Genomic DNA, 21,254 nt, shown 5'->3' with positions numbered 1-21,254 from the left:
ATCTTTTGTCAGCATTTTTATTTAACTGGTTTGCAGATATTTGCGCAAAAATTGACTCATTCCAAGACAACAAAAAATAAGTAAAGTTGTCAAAACGGTAAATCTGTGACTCGGAGTTTTCTATGAACAAATGTTCACATATGCAGCCCATGGATTGATAGCTACTGATAATTCCTGTCTGACGACATGGCGGACAGTCAAAACTGACGTTGGGAAATAGAGCATATTATTGGTTATAATACATGTAAAGGCAATGGTGCTCTTAATTTAATCCAGGTGGCAACAATTGGACATTCAAAGTTAATTTCATTAGCCTACATCGAAAATGTTTTGGACAAAGAGTCCTATAAAACAATATCGTTACGAATGGAACGCAAACATTATACAAACTCATGTATTTGAAGAGCTCTTCATATCATTAGAGACCTCTTCAAATAATAAAAGAACTCTTCAAATGATTTGAAGACCTCATCAAATTAATTAAGGACATCTTTAATTGACTTGAAGAGGTATTTATCATTATATATAAGTATTGCAAGCAACAATTCAGTTGTTGATCTCCCAACTTCCGCTACATGTACATTCAAATTTAAATCGTTGAAATGGGTAATAGTAAACAAGGTATAGTGTAACCTTAAACCGTGTACCGCTTTCCGAAAAAAAAGTCCGAAAAATACACATTCTGTTATCCGTCACGTGATACATACGGAAGCAATCGTAACAACTCGGCCATCTCCGGCAAGCTTCGAGATAGACCTCGTAAATAGTAGTAAGGATATACGAAAGTGCGATGCTGCTGCCGGCGATTAACACCGTTTTCAATCCGCGTAAAGAAGGCCCATTGTAACAACAAGGAAATGGATTGTGTTAAATTAAATGTGCTTGTTTAAGAGAAAATATTTATTTTAACCTAAAAAAATGTTCGTTTTATGAATATTTAGATGTTTTCTTATAGTTGAAGCACTCTATTTTCTCTAGAAAAATCGTGAGCACACAAAAAATGTACTTGACAGTCATTGAAATGATCATACGGTTCATGGCATGCATGAATCATTACATCGGATTAAATGCATGCATGGACTAAATGTCAACATTTTCTCAACAGTTATAGGAATACCCTATGAAATGTAAGTTTTAAGTCATACTTTGCCGTGTTATTTTTCACACCATGCCTTGCCATTAAAACAACATTACTATTCTGTAAAATCATTGATTGCATATTGTGCAGACTTTTGTGGATTGTGGTAGGATGGGTGTGAGCTTGGCACCCAGTCAGCTTTACCAGCTGAAATCTATGCATGCTTTTACTTCAGCATTATTGGGTTTGGGCTGCAGATTTTTTTTGTGTAAACAGTTCTGTGGGGTTGAGGTGGGGCGGTGACTATCCACGCAGTAAGCTCAATTGTTAAGAGTACCAATACAACGTTCATGTGGATATGCACCAGACAATTGTAACCACGGCCTCCCCAGGTCTGGGGAATAGTGGGGACTTTGACTTTCAGTACAGCCAACCCCGGCTAAAATCCCCACCCTGCGCGGACGATCCAATGGCAAAATCCCTGCCAAATGCCCCCACACCCAAGGGACTCTAGGTAAGGTCCATTCCCGTCTATATTTTAAGCGAAGATAAAACCACTGCATTCAACCAGCACTGCAGGGCCCCCTGATAGGTAAAAACACGGCCCATATCCCCTGGTTAACCCCAGTATTCCCCCGGACCTGGGGTGGGGGGGGGGGGTACAATTGACTGGTGCACTAAGTTGACAGATGTTGTCTTAAAATTGTATTTGTTCAAGGCAGATCATGCTTCACTTTACCTCCTAGGCTGTGGATAAAACCCACTCATTAGAAGTTTCCTTACACATTATACTGGTCTAAATCTATAATTATTAGTCTCAATATCTTTGAGTAAATTGTCATTTTTTATTAAAAACAACACCAAATGAGTAACTGATAAGATACTCAACTGATTCATTTTTTTTGTAAATAAAAGCCTTAAACAAATATTTAAACAGGTTGCTAAGCTTTTCAGCAATGTATACCAGACTTTTTTCAATAATACTTAATCTATTTTGAATAATTAGCCTTTAGATCACTCTTCACCAAATGACTCTTTTATGTCCAACTCCATAAAATGCAAACAAGAATAATTACAGTTTGGATCAACATGTCTCTTAATTTTATTTTTAATATTAGTCAAGTAATAACAGAGCCATGTGTATGCAATCCAATGTAAAACTAATGATAAATTAGATTTTGCTCCCATTTTTACTTTCATTTCTGTGCCAAGCCCTTTTAAGTGCATTGAGTCTTTTGGGAGACTTCACAATATTTCTGGCGCTTAATTCCCATATATGGCTTTAAGTTGCCCTACAAATTTAAGTCTTCATTACAAAATATACTGTATGTCTCCACTTTAACCATAAACACACAATGAGAGGACTATTTAAAGCATTACCATGTGTCAGAATTATAGATCTTTCTTTACATTTTATTTGTCTAATTGTATTACCGGTCTCTTTAGCAATATCCTTGTGCCTCTTTGAGTACTTGGCTTGACAGTTTGGTTTTTAATACATTGTTTTGAATGTTTTATTTGTACACAACAATGATGATGATGATGATGACACTATGCTATGCCAAAACCTCAACACATTTTCTTCAAACAAAAAAGGACAGTCATTCAGAATAACTTTTATTACATCATTTGAGAAAATAAACTCATTAAATTCAACTTAATAAAGAAAATAAATATTGGTTGCAGTAAGCAATGCGCATCACTTCTAATAAACATTCCAACAGACTGAAAAATAAATCAACACAAATGGAAAAACTGTTTGCAAGTCAGCTAGTACTTATTGTATGCCTTATCAGATTGCTATGCAAGCTGGAAGCTTACAAAATCACTCTTAAGTCTGTTGCCTAAGAAGAAACAAGTATGGACATCCTTTTCCTGAGGTCAAGAGAAAGTATCTTGGAGGTCTTGAACTCACAACCTTGAATTTGGGGCTTATCCTCTAGACCACTTTCACCTTTTCACATTTTAAAGAGCCCAGTTTACATTATGGCATTTGCAAGGATGTGCTCTATTAACAGATTTTCTGAAGTCTTAAAAATTGAACTGAACAAAATAGTTCTCCTTTATTTGGTCTGCCGATGCCATCTGTTTCTGTTTTTGTAGTTATCTTCCCTCCATAATATAGGAAAACCACTTAAAGCGTATATAAATCCTTTATCATTTTACCCTTTTAAAATATATGTTCAGATTTATTTAATAATCATGGACCAACAGATGACTTTTATCTTCAACTTCACATCAGTATGTAAGTCATCAAATATTTGAGATGACAAGATGTTCCACTGAACGCTTTGTTTCCATCTTGCACTCATTTTTCCAAGGAAGGCGTTGCAGTTGTGTTAAGATGATTGCCATGCATTGCAGGTCAATCCTCATACAATGGGATTTTTTATTACATTCGGATTCCAGTGCCTGAAATAGAATACAGAAAATACAACAATAATAGGAATTATATTTTCAGATCAATTATTTTAAAAGCCTGTACAACAACAGAAAAGTATTCATTAAACATTAAGTGCAACACCAATTTAAAGCTGCATCCTCACAGTTTTACTGTTCTGACACCTTTTTTATTTTTGTCTTTAAACAAGCCAATTGGCAATTATTGTGCAAATGTATGGAAACCAGTGATATTAGACTGCTGACATAATATCAGATCACAGTCTTTCATATACAAGTTTGAAAATTTGGTAAAAATTCCTCCAACTAGTCATATAAGGTCACACATAATAGAACAGATTTCAATTGATTGGAAAATATTTTTTTGCTATCGCTTTAAGCCGTATAATTAATTATATGTGTAAATTTAATTTAATTACTCCTTTGGGCTTTTGAAGAATGACCAAGAAGAACTGTCAATCTGTGAGAGAGCAGCTTTTAGCTCTGGACTGCTGGTTAATTAAAAAATATGAAATGAACTTGTTATCATGTTTAAATTCATCTACAATGTTGATATTTTAATACTGTCAATCCTTGTTGGTTAATTGTACAAACATGCAGGTACTTTTGGGCTTAACCCAATAGGATACTTGACTGTTAAATTATTGTCCGAATTTCGAAAATAGCACAACCATTACCTCATCTGCCTTTTTTCATTTGAACAAGCCGGGAATCAGAGTCAGCTGCACCCCTGGTACCATACTCGTCTCTGAAAATGACGATAAGATCAAAATTTAAATGTCTGCATTTCATTGGCACAGTAAAAATGTCAACATTTTTCAATGTTTCTGCATCACCACCACTGGTGGATATCAAAGAATTTAGTCTTGAAAGAAATGTGTGCTGGTTTATGCGTTCAAACTTATTTTGTTAAACCAATAGAATGAAGATCTAATTTATTTAGAGAACTATATTAGTGAACAGGGCCGAGGTATTCAATTGTGCCATTACATTAAGTTGTTTGCTACCAACACTCACGGACATATAAACCATACATCCTTGGTTAAAAGAATGTAAATTTTAATTATAAAAAATTAAAGTTAATGATATGAAATGTATGAGATAAATACACTGAGAAAGAAAGTCTAACCTATTATCGATCTAAGTAAAGTCAGATTCAGACTTATTTGTTATTAAAAAAAACAAATAGAGTATTTGTTTTCTTAATTTTTGCCACTGATCACTGGAGCTTCAAAATTGTTATTTACTAAATTAGAATCTATCAAATGAAAGAATACTTTACCCCACCCACTAAGAATTAATGACATTTCCAATTAGTTTCTCATTAGGGCTCTTTTAAAACTATTTTTGTATTTTATTAAAATACAATAAGTATAAAAATAACACTTACACACAAATAAGTGGTAAAAGTTCGCTCCTCATTCTGTCTTTGGACTAACATATCTCTTGGTTGTTTGAACATCTTCTTGGTCGGCCATGATGGACTATTTTCTAACGACCCGTATTATATCCGAGGCCATATCTTGATACTAGCCGAGGAGTTCCGATTGCCCTGGTACCATACTCGTCTCTGAAAATGACAATAAGATCAAAATTTAAATGTCTGCATTTCATTGGCACAGTAAAAATGTCAACATTTTTCAATGTTTCTGCATCACCACCACTGGTGGATATCAAAGAATTTAGTCTTGAAAGAAATGTGTGCTGGTTTATGCGTTCAAACTTATTTTGTTAAACCAATAGAATGAAGATCTAATTTATTTAGAGAACTATATTAGTGAACAGGGCCGAGGTATTCAATTGTGCCATTACATTAAGTTGTTTGCTACCAACACTCACGGACATATAAACCATACATCCTTGGTTAAAAGAATGTAAATTTTAATTATAAAAAATTAAAGTTAATGATATGAAATGTATGAGATAAATACACCGAGAAAGAAAGTCTAACCTATTATCGATCTAAGTAAAGTCAGATTCAGACTTATTTGTTATTAAAAAAAACAAATAGAGTATTTGTTTTCTTAATTTTTGCCACTGATCACTGGAGCTTCAAAATTGTTATTTACTAAATTAGAATCTATCAAATGAAAGAATACTTTACCCCACCCACTAAGAATTAATGACATTTCCAATTAGTTTCTCATTAGGGCTCTTTTAAAACTATTTTTGTATTTTATTAAAATACAATAAGTATAAAAATAACACTTACACACAAATAAGTGGTAAAAGTTCGCTCCTCATTCTGTCTTTGGACTAACATATCTCTTGGTTGTTTGAACATCTTCTTGGTCGGCCATGATGGACTATTTTCTAACGACCCGTATTATATCCGAGGCCATATCTTGATACTAGCCGAGGAGTTCCGATTGATACGGAAGTTATCATTTTGTAAGATAAACTGAGGAAGTCAAAATGTTTTTGTGTTTACAAACATAATTGTACAGTAGTAAATATTTACTTTGTGCCGAGCAATGGATGCGGATGAAAATGGTAATTAAAAAAAAAATATATATGTACATTGCATTTATAATTTCATATGTTGCAATCAAATGGAATAATCACAGTGACTTAAATCTTGATGTTTCGAAATTATTTTCTAAATGTTATTCTCTTTTGACAATAAATGAGTTGTGACCGTGGCCATTGTTTATAATTCCGTCCAAAAAATAATAATTCAGTATGCAGTAGAAAAATGCGACCCTGATATTGGTACAGTAGCGGAGTGAAGGGGTGCAGGACGAAGTGAACCATTTCACAAGTGAACCTGTTCCTAAGTGTACCATTTCAGGACCAAGTGAACCACATATGCATTATATAGTGGCTATTGTGTGATGGCACACTGCCTGAAAGGTGATAATAACTAGTAATTATCGCCATTTGAATGCAATACTTCACACGTTTGTTACACAGTTAAAGATGTTTATTTAGCTGTTAGAAATTGAAAAGGCATGAAACCTTAGACTTTTAAGCTTCATGACAATTAAAATAGTAGCTATTTTCACTGTATGATAGTGACATAAATTATTTATTACAAATCAATGAATTACATTCATGGTTATTTGGATCGACGTTTACAAGAGCATATTCGCTGGAACTCTTGGCACTATATTGTTCATTGTGGATAATAAAGTCAAACGATAGTTAAAATAAAAAAAGTTATTGCATAATCATGTAGCAACGAATTTAAATTTATTTACATGGAAGTTGAAGGACTGCCCTTCATGTATTTATTGCAATGAAGACTACGAACACTTTTTTATTGAATGTCCATTTTTGACAACTTTCTGGAATGCTATACATGAGATTTTTTGAAAGATGTGGAATACAGAAAGAATTTAAGATAAAGTAATAGGTGACAAAATTGACCAAAAAGAGTATGATATTGTAAACAGTGTTTAAGTCAAATTGCCCATTGCATCATTTCTAAACGTTTTATGAACACTTTTGTTAATGAAATCACAATATAATGTTAAAGCATTTTTGAAAATGTTCACTATTCACCTCCTTTATTAAATTATATTGTTCCACTTCTATTTCTATAGTGTATGTATTGCTTTTTTTTTTTAAATAAATAAATAAACGTGTTGTTGATCATGAACTGGCAATTCCGAATAGAAAAAAATAATTGATATAATGAAAGTATATGTCACTATGTTTGTTCACAGCTTCTGTAAGTGAGCTGTTTAATTAGTAATTACCAATTAATAAGGCCTATTATCCATTAAGTACACTTAAGATTTATTTGTTTTTGGGAGATGATTGAGGTGTAAATAATAAACATAGAGATTTTTTTAACATATATGGAATAAAATTCAACAAAGTAGGATGTATTGATAATATATTCATTATAAGGATTAAATAAAAGCGAATTTTGTTGTTCATTTTTATTTTCTTTTTTCAAAACATTGTTATAGCAAAATACAAACTTCTAATAATTAAACACTTTGATATGATAAACAATTTATTCTCCTTACCTATTAAATCATTTATAACCGGGAAAATAAACTCTAAAACATAATATAACATTAAGACAATATTCCCTATATAACATATAGATGGTTCACTTCGTCTCACCAAGTGGTTCACTTAGTCCTGGTTCACTTGGGAAGTGGTTCACTTAGTCCTACATTCGGAGTGAAGTAGTCCAAATAATTGTACGTTGACAGATTTTTATTTTTATTTTTGATATGGCAAATCCTTCACGTACAAATTGTTTCGTATCAAAAGAGGGTAGTTGTTCCGATCAGGATTCCGGGTTAAAGCTTATAGCGTTTATAAAATATCATAAAAACAAGAAATATTACCAGATAATGTTATTTTATATTAGTTCTGTACACAAAAAAATAAATATCCAACTTATAATTATGAGTTTGACGGCTTTTCTTCATTTCATTCTGTCAAAACATAACGAAATATACATGAAGGGCACCTGCAAGGCTTCAGGGCACAGTTTTAAATCGCTCGGAACATTTTGGCCGAGTTTTTACGATTGTATAACGAGGTCTATCTCGAAGCTTTGTCGGAGGAGGCCGAGTTTTTACAATTGTATGGAGTTGTTCCCCTTCGCATAATTGTTGTCTGTGCCAGTCAACTTTCGTTTTATTGGAAAGGTAAACAACTTGTTTTAATGCATTAAATGCTTGTTTAGTGCAAAATAACATTTCACTTACATGGTAAAATATGAATATAACTCTTTATGATCAATTTCAACCATAAAATACTTCACTTAAAACAATTTCAATATTTTTAAAACTCCCCCGTTTTTTTGCACATTCCCGTTTAGATGTTAGGGATTGGAAGAATCCTGTATAACACGTCTATTATTTTAGATTACTGAGTGAAGTAATGAGCGAATCCAAGACTGGTAGATATCGTATTGTTTTAACACTGAATTTGGCTAAAGAAATACTCAAATTCAAACATCATTCTCATATCTACTAATCAAGACAGCATTTAACTTCATGATGGCACAGCAATAACTAAAATCAAATCATATAATCCATCATTATGGAAATAAATGTTTACATGGTGTAAAGTGTCGCGAAAAATAGCACTGAAATGACTTCTTTTCGACATGCTTACATTGCATCACCTGATGGATGCATTCACTATTTCATTCATTGTGTACTAGGTAGAAGATATGACAACCTGGAAATGCACATTTAGCAGCTATTGGCAAATAATTGTTATCGCTGATTATGATGTGACCCACATCTGGACATAAGATATATTAAATAAATTTATTTTACTTACCTTGCAAATGGTTAGAATTACACTCAGCATCCTTTTCATGCTTTTGGTGCATTTGGACAACTTTATACATTTGGCTACATAAAGTAAGCAGCCTTATGCATAATGCTGTGCATATTTTGCGTAGAGATTTCTACATTCCCTCACTGAAAATGAAACAAGATATGAATCTGACAGGGATGCCGTGAATTTGTAATCCATGTAAAAAGTTGTGTTATTATTCAATGTTAACACTGTTTATATTAAATTAATCCAGATGATCATGAAAATCACTTTAAGGCCTGCATAATTGCCAAGTAAGTTAGTAACTACACTTGACTTTGTGTATAACACAAAAACGAGTAACTTTGAATACAAATTGTTGTACAGTTCCAAATATGTGAAGGATGTTTTACAGCTTCTTGATTGAAGGTTGCTAAAATTTGAGAATTTTTCACACAACGGAAGTACATATGACGTAATGGTGACATCATTCCTATAAGGTGACACACCACCATTGTTATTCCCTATATAATTCAATGTAAAATTATAATTTTCAGACAACATTTAAAGGCATTTCAAGCGAATGCAGGCTATGATAACCACATATATTCTTAAAGTACAAGCTTTAAATTACCTTTTAAGCCAATAATTTAAAAAAGTGGGGGGGGGGGGTCAAGTTATTCCTAAGAAAAATCACTCCACTTGAAAAACAAACTCTAAAAATTGCACCGTCCGCCATGACAGATCTTCCAAAATGACCTTTCAACTATAGGGCAGCGGTTTATGCTTTAATCTATACTCTAAATGATAAAAGAATAGATACTTCAGGTATAAAAGTTTCAGGAATAATGATAGTTTTGATTTACAGTGTATTGAGCAAGTGAAAACATGTCTATCAATCATAAGAACATTTTTTTTATTGAGAATTTTCCACACAACGGAAGTACATATGACGTAATGGTGACGTCATTCCTATATTGCACCATTTCATCAGTTACATGTAATTTGCAAATATTAAGGTCCTGAGTGAGAATTCTTTTCTGCAACTTGATGAAGCCCCCTGACAGCTGTGGTGTAACAATATGACGCCATGGAAATGCATATTTGACAGCTATGGATGCAACATTTTTCTTTAATTGTAAATCATAAGGATCAACTGTATATTAAAAGCATTAACTATTAAATAATAAAACAAATATTAACAGTGCCATTTTTTTTAAACCTTATTATTTCTTAAACTGTGGTTGGTCTGTGAATATCCAGCAAAGTATACAGGCAATTATACTCGGATGGACACGTACCAGTACCCGGGTTCTGAAATTGCTGTTATTACTTGCATGTATAGTCAAATAAAGAATAAAACTATACAATGTAGTAGCTAACACTAAATGTCATTTTAATACTACTGATTGTGCTTAATTATTCTTTTCCCAAATTATGACATTTAACAGCTATTTTGGACTCAGAAATTGAGTGAAATTTGACTGACAGATTTAAAACAAGAACTGTTTTAAAATATCTTGGGGGTTTCTTAAATTTTAAAAGCTTTATTTTTCAAAAACAAGAGTTAATCTGTCTGTTGCATTGTACCATATCCAAGTATGTAAAGACTGATATGGTTTTCCTTATATTCCAAAAATGTATTGTCTTGCCTTTATGCACCAGTCAATTGTAACCAATTATCACTCTTATAGATAATTGTTACATTGATTGTGCTGATGTATGATTCATCATTGTGTATGTTCATTTGAAAATTCTTCATTGCTGTTCATGACTTTGAAATAGAATTTAAGCTTTAAAATATTTGATACCTATTATTTTTTGCCATGGGATTTTCAAATGAGAGTTATGGTGTCACAGGGATATATCAAAAAGTGTCCAAACAATTGAACAAATTGTTTTCATGAATGTTTGTTATTGTGGTTAGGTCTATGACAAAGATTTGGCAATGAAATGAAGTAAGATAGTTGATTGAATTCAATAACAACTGTTAATTAAAGTTGACATAGCAAGTACATGTTTGCAAATTATCTCAAAACATTTATCTATAAAACATACATGTGCATGGTAAAATTGAGTGTGAATCTACCTGGAGCAGTCTTTTTTGTCTTGGTAATAAGTGAGTTCTTCATAACATTCTAAAGAGTTTCTCAGCATTTCACAGTTGAGTTTCTTACTTTTGATGATTTTTTTACCATGTAACAGTTAGATATAGATTTCCTTATAACTTTAGAAATATGTAACCATAGAGTTCTTTGTTACCTTTGTAGAGGCTGGACCTATGTAACCATAGAGTTCTTTGTTACCTTTGTAGAGCCTGGACCTATGTAACCATAGAGTTCTTTGTTACCTTTGTAGAGTATTGACCTATGTAACCGTTGAGTTCTTTGTTACCTTTGTAGAGTATTGACCTATGTAACCGTTGAGTTCTTTGTTACCTTTGTAGAGCCTGGACCTATGTAACCATAGAGTTCTTTGTTACCTTTGTAGAGCCTGGACTTATGTAACCATAGAGTTCTTTGTTACCTTTGTAGAGCCTGGACCTATGTAACCATAGAGTTCTTTGTTACCTTTGTAGAGCCTGGACCTATGTAACCATAGAGTTCTTTGTTACCTTTGTAGAGCCTGGACCTATGTAACCATAGAGTTCTTTGTTACCTTTGTAGAGTATTGACCTATGTAACCATAGAGTTCTTTGTTACCTTTGTAGAGTATTGACCTATGTATTCATAGAGTTCTTTGTTACCTTTGTAGAGTATTGACCTATGTAACCATTGAGTTCTTTGTTACCTTTGTAAAGTATTGACCTATGTAACCATAGAGTTCTTTGTTACCTTTGTAGAGTATTGACCTATGTAACAATTGAGTTCTTTGTTACCTTTGTAGAGTATAATGTGTATAGACCTATGTAACCGTAGAGTTCTTTGTTACCTTTGTAGAGTATTGACCTATGTAACCGTTGAGTTCTTTGTTACCTTTGTAGAGCCTGGACCTATGTAACCATAGAGTTCTTTGTTACCTTTGTGGAGCCTGGACCTATGTAACCATAGAGTTCTTTGTTACCTTTGTAGAGCCTGGACCTATGTAACCATAGAGTTCCTTGTTACCTTTGTAGAGCCTGGACCTATGTAACCATAGAGTTCTTTGTTACCTTTGTAGAGCCTGGACCTATGTAACCAGAGAGTTCTTCGTTACCTTTGTAGAGCCTGGACCTATGTAACCATAGAATTCTTTGTTACCTTCGTAGAGCCTGGACCTATGTAACCATAGAATTCTTTCTGGACCTATGTAACCATAGAGGTCTTTATTACCTTTGTAGAGCCTTGACCTATGTAACCATAGAGTTCTTTGTTACCTTTGTAGAGTCTTGACCTATGTAACCATAGAATTCTTTGTTAACTTTGTAGAGCCTTGACCTATGTAACCGTTGAGTTCTTTGTTACCTTTGTAGAGCCTTGACCTATGTAACCATAGAGTTCTTTGTTACCTTTGTAGAGCCTTGACCTATGTAACCATAGAATTCTTTGTTACCTTTGTAGAGCCTTGACCTATGTAACCATAGAGTTCTTTGTTACCTTTGTAGAGCCTGGACCTATGTAACCATAGAGTTCTTTGTTACCTTTGTAGAGCCTGGACCTATGTAACCATAGAGTTCTTTGTTACCTTTGTAGAGCCTGGACCTATGTAACCATAGAATTCTTTGTTACCTTTGTAGAGCCTGGACCTATGTAACCATATAATTCTTTGTTACCTTTGTAGAGCCTTGACCTATGTAACCATAGAGTTATTTGTTACCTTTGTAGAGCCTTGACCTATGTAACCATAGAGTTCTTTGTTACCTTTGTAGAGTATTGACCTATGTAACAATTGAGTTCTTTGTTACCTTTGTAGAGTATAATGTGTATAGACCTATGTAACCGTAGAGTTCTTTGTTACCTTTGTAGAGTATTGACCTATGTAACCGTTGAGTTCTTTGTTACCTTTGTAGAGCCTGGACCTATGTAACCATAGAGTTCTTTGTTACCTTTGTGGAGCCTGGACCTATGTAACCATAGAGTTCTTTGTTACCTTTGTAGAGCCTGGACCTATGTAACCATAGAGTTCCTTGTTACCTTTGTAGAGCCTGGACCTATGTAACCATAGAGTTCTTTGTTACCTTTGTAGAGCCTGGACCTATGTAACCAGAGAGTTCTTCGTTACCTTTGTAGAGCCTGGACCTATGTAACCATAGAATTCTTTGTTACCTTCGTAGAGCCTGGACCTATGTAACCATAGAATTCTTTCTGGACCTATGTAACCATAGAGGTCTTTGTTACCTTTGTAGAGCCTTGACCTATGTAACCATAGAGTTCTTTGTTACCTTTGTAGAGTCTTGACCTATGTAACCATAGAATTCTTTGTTAACTTTGTAGAGCCTTGACCTATGTAACCGTTGAGTTCTTTGTTACCTTTGTAGAGCCTTGACCTATGTAACCATAGAGTTCTTTGTTACCTTTGTAGAGCCTTGACCTATGTAACCATAGAATTCTTTGTTACCTTTGTAGAGCCTTGACCTATGTAACCATAGAGTTCTTTGTTACCTTTGTAGAGCCTGGACCTATGTAACCATAGAGTTCTTTGTTACCTTTGTAGAGCCTGGACCTATGTAACCATAGAGTTCTTTGTTACCTTTGTAGAGCCTGGACCTATGTAACCATAGAGTTCTTTGTTACCTTTGTAGAGCCTGGACCTATGTAACCATATAATTCTTTGTTACCTTTGTAGAGCCTTGACCTATGTAACCATAGAATTCTTTGTTACCTTTGTGGAGCCTTGACCTATGTAACCATAGAATTCTTTGTTACCTTTGTAGAGCCTTGACCTATGTAACCATAGAATTCTTTGTTACCTTTGTAGAGCCTTGACCTATGTAACCATATAATTCTTTGTTACCTTTGTGGAGCCTTGACCTATGTAACCATAGAATTCTTTGTTACCTTTGTGGAGCCTTTACCTATGTAACCATAGAGTTCTTTGTTACCTTTGTAGAGCCTTGACCTATGTAACCATAGAGTTCTTTGTTACCTTTGTAGAGCCTGGACCTATGTAACCATAGAATTCTTTGTTACCTTTGTAGAGCCTGGACCTATGTAACCATAGAATTCTTTGTTACTTTTATAGAATCTTGACCTATGTAACAGCCGAACTTCCTAAAAGTTTTAACCTGTTTTGAAAAATCAAAAACAACGAAATGTTGTTTTCAGCAAAATGGTCATTACTCCTGTTACAAAATGTCTTGACCATAAGTTGTTAACAAAGTTTTTATAGAATATTTAGCCTCTTTTTATTACCCCACAGCTTCACATTTCAAACAATAATTCTTGTTTCTTTACAATATTTTAAAAATATGATTTTAATGTTTTACTTTAGTTGTTTTTACTTGGTCTGTTTGAACTAGCAAATCATATTAAATTGCTTCAACCTGTGCAGAAATTGCAATAAGGTGGAGGTTGCAATTATTAAATCATAGCAAAAGAACTTCAACTAACAGACAGAACCTGTAGGCCCATATTGAAACTCAAAGCTTGACATTTTTATGTCACTCTGAAAAACTGACGAATCAAAGCAATTTTAGAAATTATATTTTGTCTTAGAATTTAACTATAATGCAGTTCAAAGACCCATTTTCAATATCTAAAACACTGTTTTTTTATTAATCCATACTTGTTTCAACACATTGTAAATTCATTGTAGTAATCCACCATATCAGCTATATATACATGTGTATAAAGAAGCGTCGTAATAAAACTCTATTGCAATATTTGTATTTATAGGCCTTTAAACTTACCCTCAATACACTTTCTAGCCTCGTTCATTTAGAACCGTGTTGGTTAATCCTGAAAAATGCTCAGTTTTAGTACCGTAAATGGTCATCTCAGACCAGTTGACGTTTTCACCTGGACTAACACAACTGTTCATCTCAGACCAGTTGACACTGGTCATCTCAGACCAGTTGACATTTCAACCTGGTCTAACTCCACTGGTCATCTTAGACCAATTGACATTTCCACCTGGCATCACTCCACTGGTCATTTCAGACCAATAGACAAGTTGACCTTGTCTTACACTACTGGTCATCTCAGAAAATTTGACATTTCCATCTTGTCTAATTCAAGTAGTCACCTGGCCTATTACTCCACTGGTCATCTCAGAGCAGTTTACAAAACCACCAGTCCTGGTCTAACTCCACTGCTCATCTCAGACCGGCTGACAAAACCACCTGGTCTAACTCCACTGCTCATCTCAGACCGGCCACTGTATATCTTAGACCAGTTTACATTTCCACCTGACCTCACTCCACTGGTCATCTCAGACCAGTTTACAAAACCACCTGGTCTAACTCCACTGCTCATCTCAGACCGGCCACTGTATATCTTAGACCAGTTTACATTTCCACCTGACCTCACTCCAATTGTCATCTCAGACCAGTTTACAAATCCACCTGGTCTAACTCCACTGCTCATCTCAGACCGGCCACTGTATATCTTAGACCAGTTTACATTTCCACCTGACCTCACTCCAATGGTCATCTCAGACCAGTTTACAAATCCACCTGGTCTAACTCCACTGCTTATCTCAGACCGGCCACTGTATAACTCCACTGGTCATCTTAGACCGTCTGACAAAGCCACCTGACCTCACTCCAATTGTCATCTCAGACCAGCTGACAAATCCACCTGACCTCACTCCAATTGTCATCTCAGACCAGCTGACAAATCCACCTGGTCAAACTCAAATGGCCATCTCAGACCAGCTGACAAATACACCTGGTCTAACTCAAATGGCTTTCTCAGACCAGCTGACAAATATACCTGGTCTAACTCCAATGGTCATCTCAGAGGAGTTGACAAATGCACCTGGTCTAACTCCAATGATCATATTAGACCAGCTGACAAATACACCTTGTCTAACTCCAATGGCCATCTCAGACCAGCTGACAAAGCCACCTGGTCTAACTCCAATGGCCATCAGACCAGCTGACAAAGCCACCTGGTCTAAATCCACTGGTCATTTCAAAATAGTTGACAAATACACTTGGTCTAACTCCAATGGTCATCTCAGAGGAGTTGACAAATCCACCTGGTCTAACTCCAATGGCCATCTCAGACTAGCTGACAAATCCACCTGGTCTAAATTCACTGTATATTTCAGATCAGTTTACATTTCCACCTGACCTCACTCCCCTTGCCATCTCAGACCAGTTGACAAATCCACCTGGTCTAACTCTAATGGTCATCTCAGACCAGTTGACAAATACACCTGGTCTAACTCCATTGGTCATCTCAGACCAACTGACAAAGCCACCTGGTCTAGATCCACTGGTCATTTCAGAAGAGTTGACAAATCCACCTGGTCTTAGTCCACTGGTCATTAAGAAGCGTTGACAAATCCACCTGGTCTAACTCCAATGGCCATCTCAGACCAGCTGACAAATCCACCTGGTCTAAATTCACTGTATATCTCAGATCAGTTTACATTTCCACCTGACCTCACTCCCCTTGCCATCTCAGACCAGTTGACAAATCCACCTGGTCTAACTCTAATGGTCATCTCAGACCAGTTGACAAATACACCTGGTCTAACTCCATTGGTCATCTCAGACCAACTGACAAAGCCACCTGGTCTAGATCCACTGGTCATTTCAGAAGAGTTGACAAATCCACCTGGTCTTAGTCCACTGGTCATTAAGAAGCGTTGACAAATCCACCTGGTCTAACTCCAATGGCCATCTCAGACCAGCTGACAAATCCACCTGGTCTAAATTCACTGTATATCTCAGATCAGTTTACATTTCCACCTGACCTCACTCCCCTTACCATCTCAGACCAGTTGACAAATCCACCTGGTCTAACTCTAATGGTCATCTCAGACCAGTTGACAAATACACCTGGTCTAACTCCATTGGTCATCTCAGACCAACTGACAAAGCCACCTGGTCTAGATCCACTGGTCATTTCAGAAGAGTTGACAAATCCACCTGGTCTTAGTCCACTGGTCATTAAGAAGCGTTGACAAATCCACCTGGTCTTACTCAAATGGTCATCTCAGACCAGCTGACAAATCCACCTGGTCTTAATCCACTGGTCATTTCAGAGCAGTTGACAAAGCCACCTGGTCTAACTCCAATGGTCATCTCAGACTAGCTGACAAAGCCACCTGGTATAAATCCACTGGTCATTTCAGAGCAGCTGACAAATCCACCTGGTCTAACTCCAATGGTCATCTCAGACCAGCTGACAAATACACCTGGTCTAAATCCACTGGTCATTTCAGAGCAGTTGACATGTCGACCTTGTCTTAGTTCAACTTACTTATATAAAAAATTATGTTGAAAAACAATATCAGACAGGCATTGGTATTCCCTTGTTGTATTATTGTTGGAATTTGACTTTTCCTGTGTCTCATTTTAAGGTATTTTCTTTAAGGTCAATGACATATGTTGGTTTTTAGCTCGACTTTTCGAAGAATAGGTGGGCTATACTACTCGCCGCAGCGTCGGTTTTAGGGCAAGTTGGGATTTTCACTTAAAACTCCAATACCATTCATTCAATTGACTTAATACTTCACACAGATGTTCAGAGCCATCACATAATGAGGTTAGATAACTCCATATTATCTTTTATACAAATTATGGCCCCTGATTGATTATGGCACTTAGGTTAAAATTTTAGGGCAGGTTGGGATATTGTTTAATAACTTCTATACCCTTCATTCAATTGACTTAATACTTCACACAATTGTTCAGGACCATCACCCTATGAGGTTACATAACTCCATATCCTTAATACAAGTTATGGCCCCTGATTGACTTGGGTTAAAGTTTTAGGCAAGTAAAAGTTAAGGGCAAGTTGGGATTTTTATAAAAAAACTTCTATACCGTTCATTCAATGCCCTTAATAAAATTCAAACTTATTTACGACCATCTTACAACAAGAAACATAACTCCGTTTTAAGCCTAAATACAAATTATGGCCCTTGAATTTTTTTTTATTTCCTTTGAAAGGCGTATTTGTATATTCTTAACCACATTTTCATAATGGGAAATCAAGTTATTTGAATGACTTGTGTCATTGTTTGAGCGGGCTGGTGGGAGTGCAGCATCCAAGTCACCTTATGTATCAAATAATTTTAGTTAGCTTTGACATAAAGAGACCAAACTTGGTATTATTACACCGTTGTTGTATTCTAAGTCAAAGCGGCGTAGTTGAGCGTGCTGTCTTACGATGGCTCTAATGTTTTGTGCATAATTTATATGGACTCAATATGTGCTACTGAATATAGAAAGGTTAGTTTAGCACCTGCAAGTAAAAAGAGAGTAATCAAGAACCTTGTTTCTACATTCCATGGTCTTTGACCTAAAATTTATTATTGTGCGTCACATTTACAAATGCTTTATGTGTCACTGACCGGCTGTTTAATGGTTACTGACTCACTTAGTGCATGACAATCATAATAATAAATAAAAAACACACTAGGTCTCAATTGTGGTGAGTAATACCATCACCACGGTCAAAGTATGATACTGAAAGAATAAATGTGAATTACATAGACTTAGTTTTACCTCTTTATATGAGGCATAATAATAATATAATAAGCTCTCTGACAGACTATTCATTTAAGTGTTGTTTAAATTGAAAAATTAAATACAAGTGCATCATATTAAGTATATACTTGATTTGAGAAAAGGAGGTTACTAGAACATGATCAGCGGGACTTATTGCAGTAAAAGTGACTAACACATCCATATAGACTGGCTGTGAGGGATGCATTATTTTTCCTCATTATTTTATGATTGTTAGTGACAATAATCATCATTAATGATTCATGCATAATCCAATTGGGATCTGTTCAAGTTCAGATAGTGTCTGGAACTCAACAACACTTGCATTAACAGCATTATGAATCCTGGAACACAGTTGGTGCACCATATTTCAGTTGGACTAAAAATTCATTGATGTTTTGGATATTTGTCTTAATATTATTTAAACAAGTAGTGCCAAGCAGCAGTTTTATTAGGTTGCAGTTGTTCATACACACTAGTTTTGAGCCAAATTTAACTGCGAATGCTCCACAGACCGGAAGGAAGTCCTCCAACGATGTATAAGTGGAACGTGTTTCACGAGTCCAGTTCTGCTGATGCAGTCTGTGTTGTAGATCTCAATGAAATTTCTGAAAATTGGATATTTAAGAAAATGGGTACAGTTTTGATATATACTAATATTCTTTTTCAAACATAATAAGTATCTTATTGATTCTTAGATGTTCACATTTCTTGTTGGTCAAATATTGTTGTAGATATTTATTACCGGTATATTATTTTACCATTCAGTACTAATTATATCATACATACTGTAATCAGGCATTTAAAGTATATTTTCTGTACCATGAAAAAAGCAAAATATGTTGAAAACACTCATTTACTGAAATTATATAAGCCATCAGAGCTGATGTATATACTGCCAGAGTTCATTTAAAAGGTTTTCCATTTCCTAGGAGCTTGCCTTAAAAATATTTACATTATTCTGACTGTACATGTAAACGAACTGTGAACATATGGAAATACTTCATATTAAAAGTGGAATATGTGCTCAGAACCTTTTATTCATAAAACATCTTAAGTCATTTCTTAACTTAAGTCAATATGCATACGTTGTCAAATTAAAAGATAATTATTAATAAGACTAAATGTTTTAACATAGAAGTAATAATTTTGACTGATTAGTGAATGTAAATAAATTGTTTTTGACATAATTTAGAAATTAATATCACCTGACCAGGATGATATTTTCACTTAAGTTTACTTAGAAAATGACGTATATGTAAGATGATTTATGTAATATAATACAAGCCCTGAAAGAAGATTCTCGATGTGTTCATTGGAGAAAATTATAACCATCCAAAACTAATCTAGATTCGGCTCTTACACTTCCCTGTGACTTATATATTTTGTTTCAACCTAGATATCTTAACCATTCCATGAAAACAGTCCTGCACAAGTTTCATGTTGTTTTATACTGTATTAAGTGCATTTTCTAGCACTTCCAACTCAATTTCCTATGTTCTCATTTCTTATAACAAGATTTTTATTTGGGGAATATTGCCATACATTGTATTCTGAGAAACATTTACAGTCCAAGATTCCTGCTATGAGCTATGGAGAATTGAGAGAATTCGTACAAAATGATGGGATGATCAATATTGGTCTGGAATATATAAGGAATTGAGAGATTTAGCGAGGCTAATGTAAGGTAACGTCTAACACAGAGTTGGTACATGCGAGACATTCTCTTAGGCGTTCTTGTGAAGGATCTTTTTCCAACAGTTTTAAGCCACTCAAGTTACTGTTGAGATGCATAAAAAAATGGAATAAATTTGAATAAAATTTATTAGTATTCCATGAATTGATGGAGAGTGTTATTTTTGACACGGAAAGTCACATCTGCCCATTATGCATTCGTACTTGGTAGTTCAGGACTGTTGAAATGACAGTTACATTAATAGACCTTGAACATGAAATATAAAAGATGAAGATTCTTCTGCCATGATTATGATGACAACTGTTAGACCTATAATTTTTCTGACTTTCAAAAATCTGGACTCCCATTTGCATTAAAAGTGTGGGAAAATGTTGATATCTATATACAAGTGGTGTCATGAGAGTGTCATTAGTGAATGATAAAAAAGACAGACTGGATTGTGTGCACCTAGGATACAAGAATAATTTATGAAGGGGAATTCGGAAACTATATATTTGGTCAAAATATATTTTCAGGTACGGACTCCCAGATGATTGCCCATTCGTCAAACAGGCCAAGGTAATTCCAGGAATTTTATTAAATAAAATAAAGAATTGAAACAAAAATGTTAAGAAATGTGTTTTATTGTAGTAATATTAGGTTTCAACTGCCAAATATATTATTGTATATATATATATATAATTGTATGTATATATAGCAATGCAATAAGTCTTAATCAAAACAAAAGTTATATTTGACAGTCTTAAGCATTTCATTCTAAAAAGGTAGAAGGTAAGCATGAAGGCGAAAAGGGTGCTGCCAGAAACTGGACAGGGTGCCACACCATTCCATAACTCATTAAACTTAAACCCAAGTTAGTCATGGACTGGTTTTATTATGTGGGTCATTCAGCGGTTGGTTCCTCTAAGCTCACTAGTGTAAAGAGACATTCGTGCCAACACTTAGACTCAGTTGGGCTGTGCCTGGCTTATGCTGATTTTTTTGGTTTATTAAAGCAGAAATAAGCTGTAAATATTACTAAGAAAGAAACAATATAAAAAGGAAAAAAGATTGTTCCCTTAAGTTGCTTTTCATTTCAAATTGTTTATTTTGTGTAATATAACTGTAGGATTTTGCATAGATTGAAATAACTTTGATGACTATATCGATAAACGCAAAGAAAATTTTATCCTGTGTTGGCAGTGGAACAAGATGTGAAATGATAATACGGTATATAATCCTGTATTTATTACTGGTATTTCTTG

General features: G+C 34.7%; 1 protein-coding gene and 1 long non-coding RNA gene across 6 annotated transcripts in view; one reads left to right on the top strand and one right to left on the bottom strand.

Annotated features, from left to right (window-relative positions):
* Positions 1-2,747: 2,747 nt before the first annotated feature.
* On the bottom strand, positions 2,748-5,774 carry LOC128218496 (uncharacterized). Its single transcript, XR_008258390.1, has 4 exons — positions 5,691-5,774; positions 4,869-5,048; positions 4,156-4,226; positions 2,748-3,490 (listed from the first exon to the last, which is right to left on the bottom strand). It is a non-coding gene; the product is annotated as an uncharacterized LOC128218496 (long non-coding RNA).
* Positions 5,775-5,853: 79 nt separating this feature from the next.
* Positions 5,854-21,254, top strand: part of LOC128217033 (nucleolar protein dao-5-like) — a 39,304-nt gene continuing 23,903 nt past the window's right edge. For 3 of the 5 annotated variants that reach the window (XM_052923845.1, XM_052923843.1, XM_052923844.1), the window contains exons 1-2: positions 18,849-18,949; positions 20,526-20,568. In XM_052923845.1, coding sequence (XP_052779805.1) covers positions 18,850-18,949; positions 20,526-20,568 — 143 coding nt within the window. In that variant the 5' untranslated portion in view covers position 18,849. Of the gene's footprint in view, positions 5,972-18,842; positions 18,950-20,525; positions 20,569-21,254 lie in introns of those variants that run through there. The other 2 variants (XM_052923846.1, XM_052923847.1) reach the window with 2 other exon arrangements.

This window comes from Mya arenaria, chromosome 14 (assembly GCF_026914265.1).
Source record: "Mya arenaria isolate MELC-2E11 chromosome 14, ASM2691426v1".
In the NCBI taxonomy this organism is placed as follows: domain Eukaryota; kingdom Metazoa; phylum Mollusca; class Bivalvia; order Myida; family Myidae; genus Mya; species Mya arenaria.
This window is presented reverse-complemented; position numbering and strand designations above follow the sequence as displayed.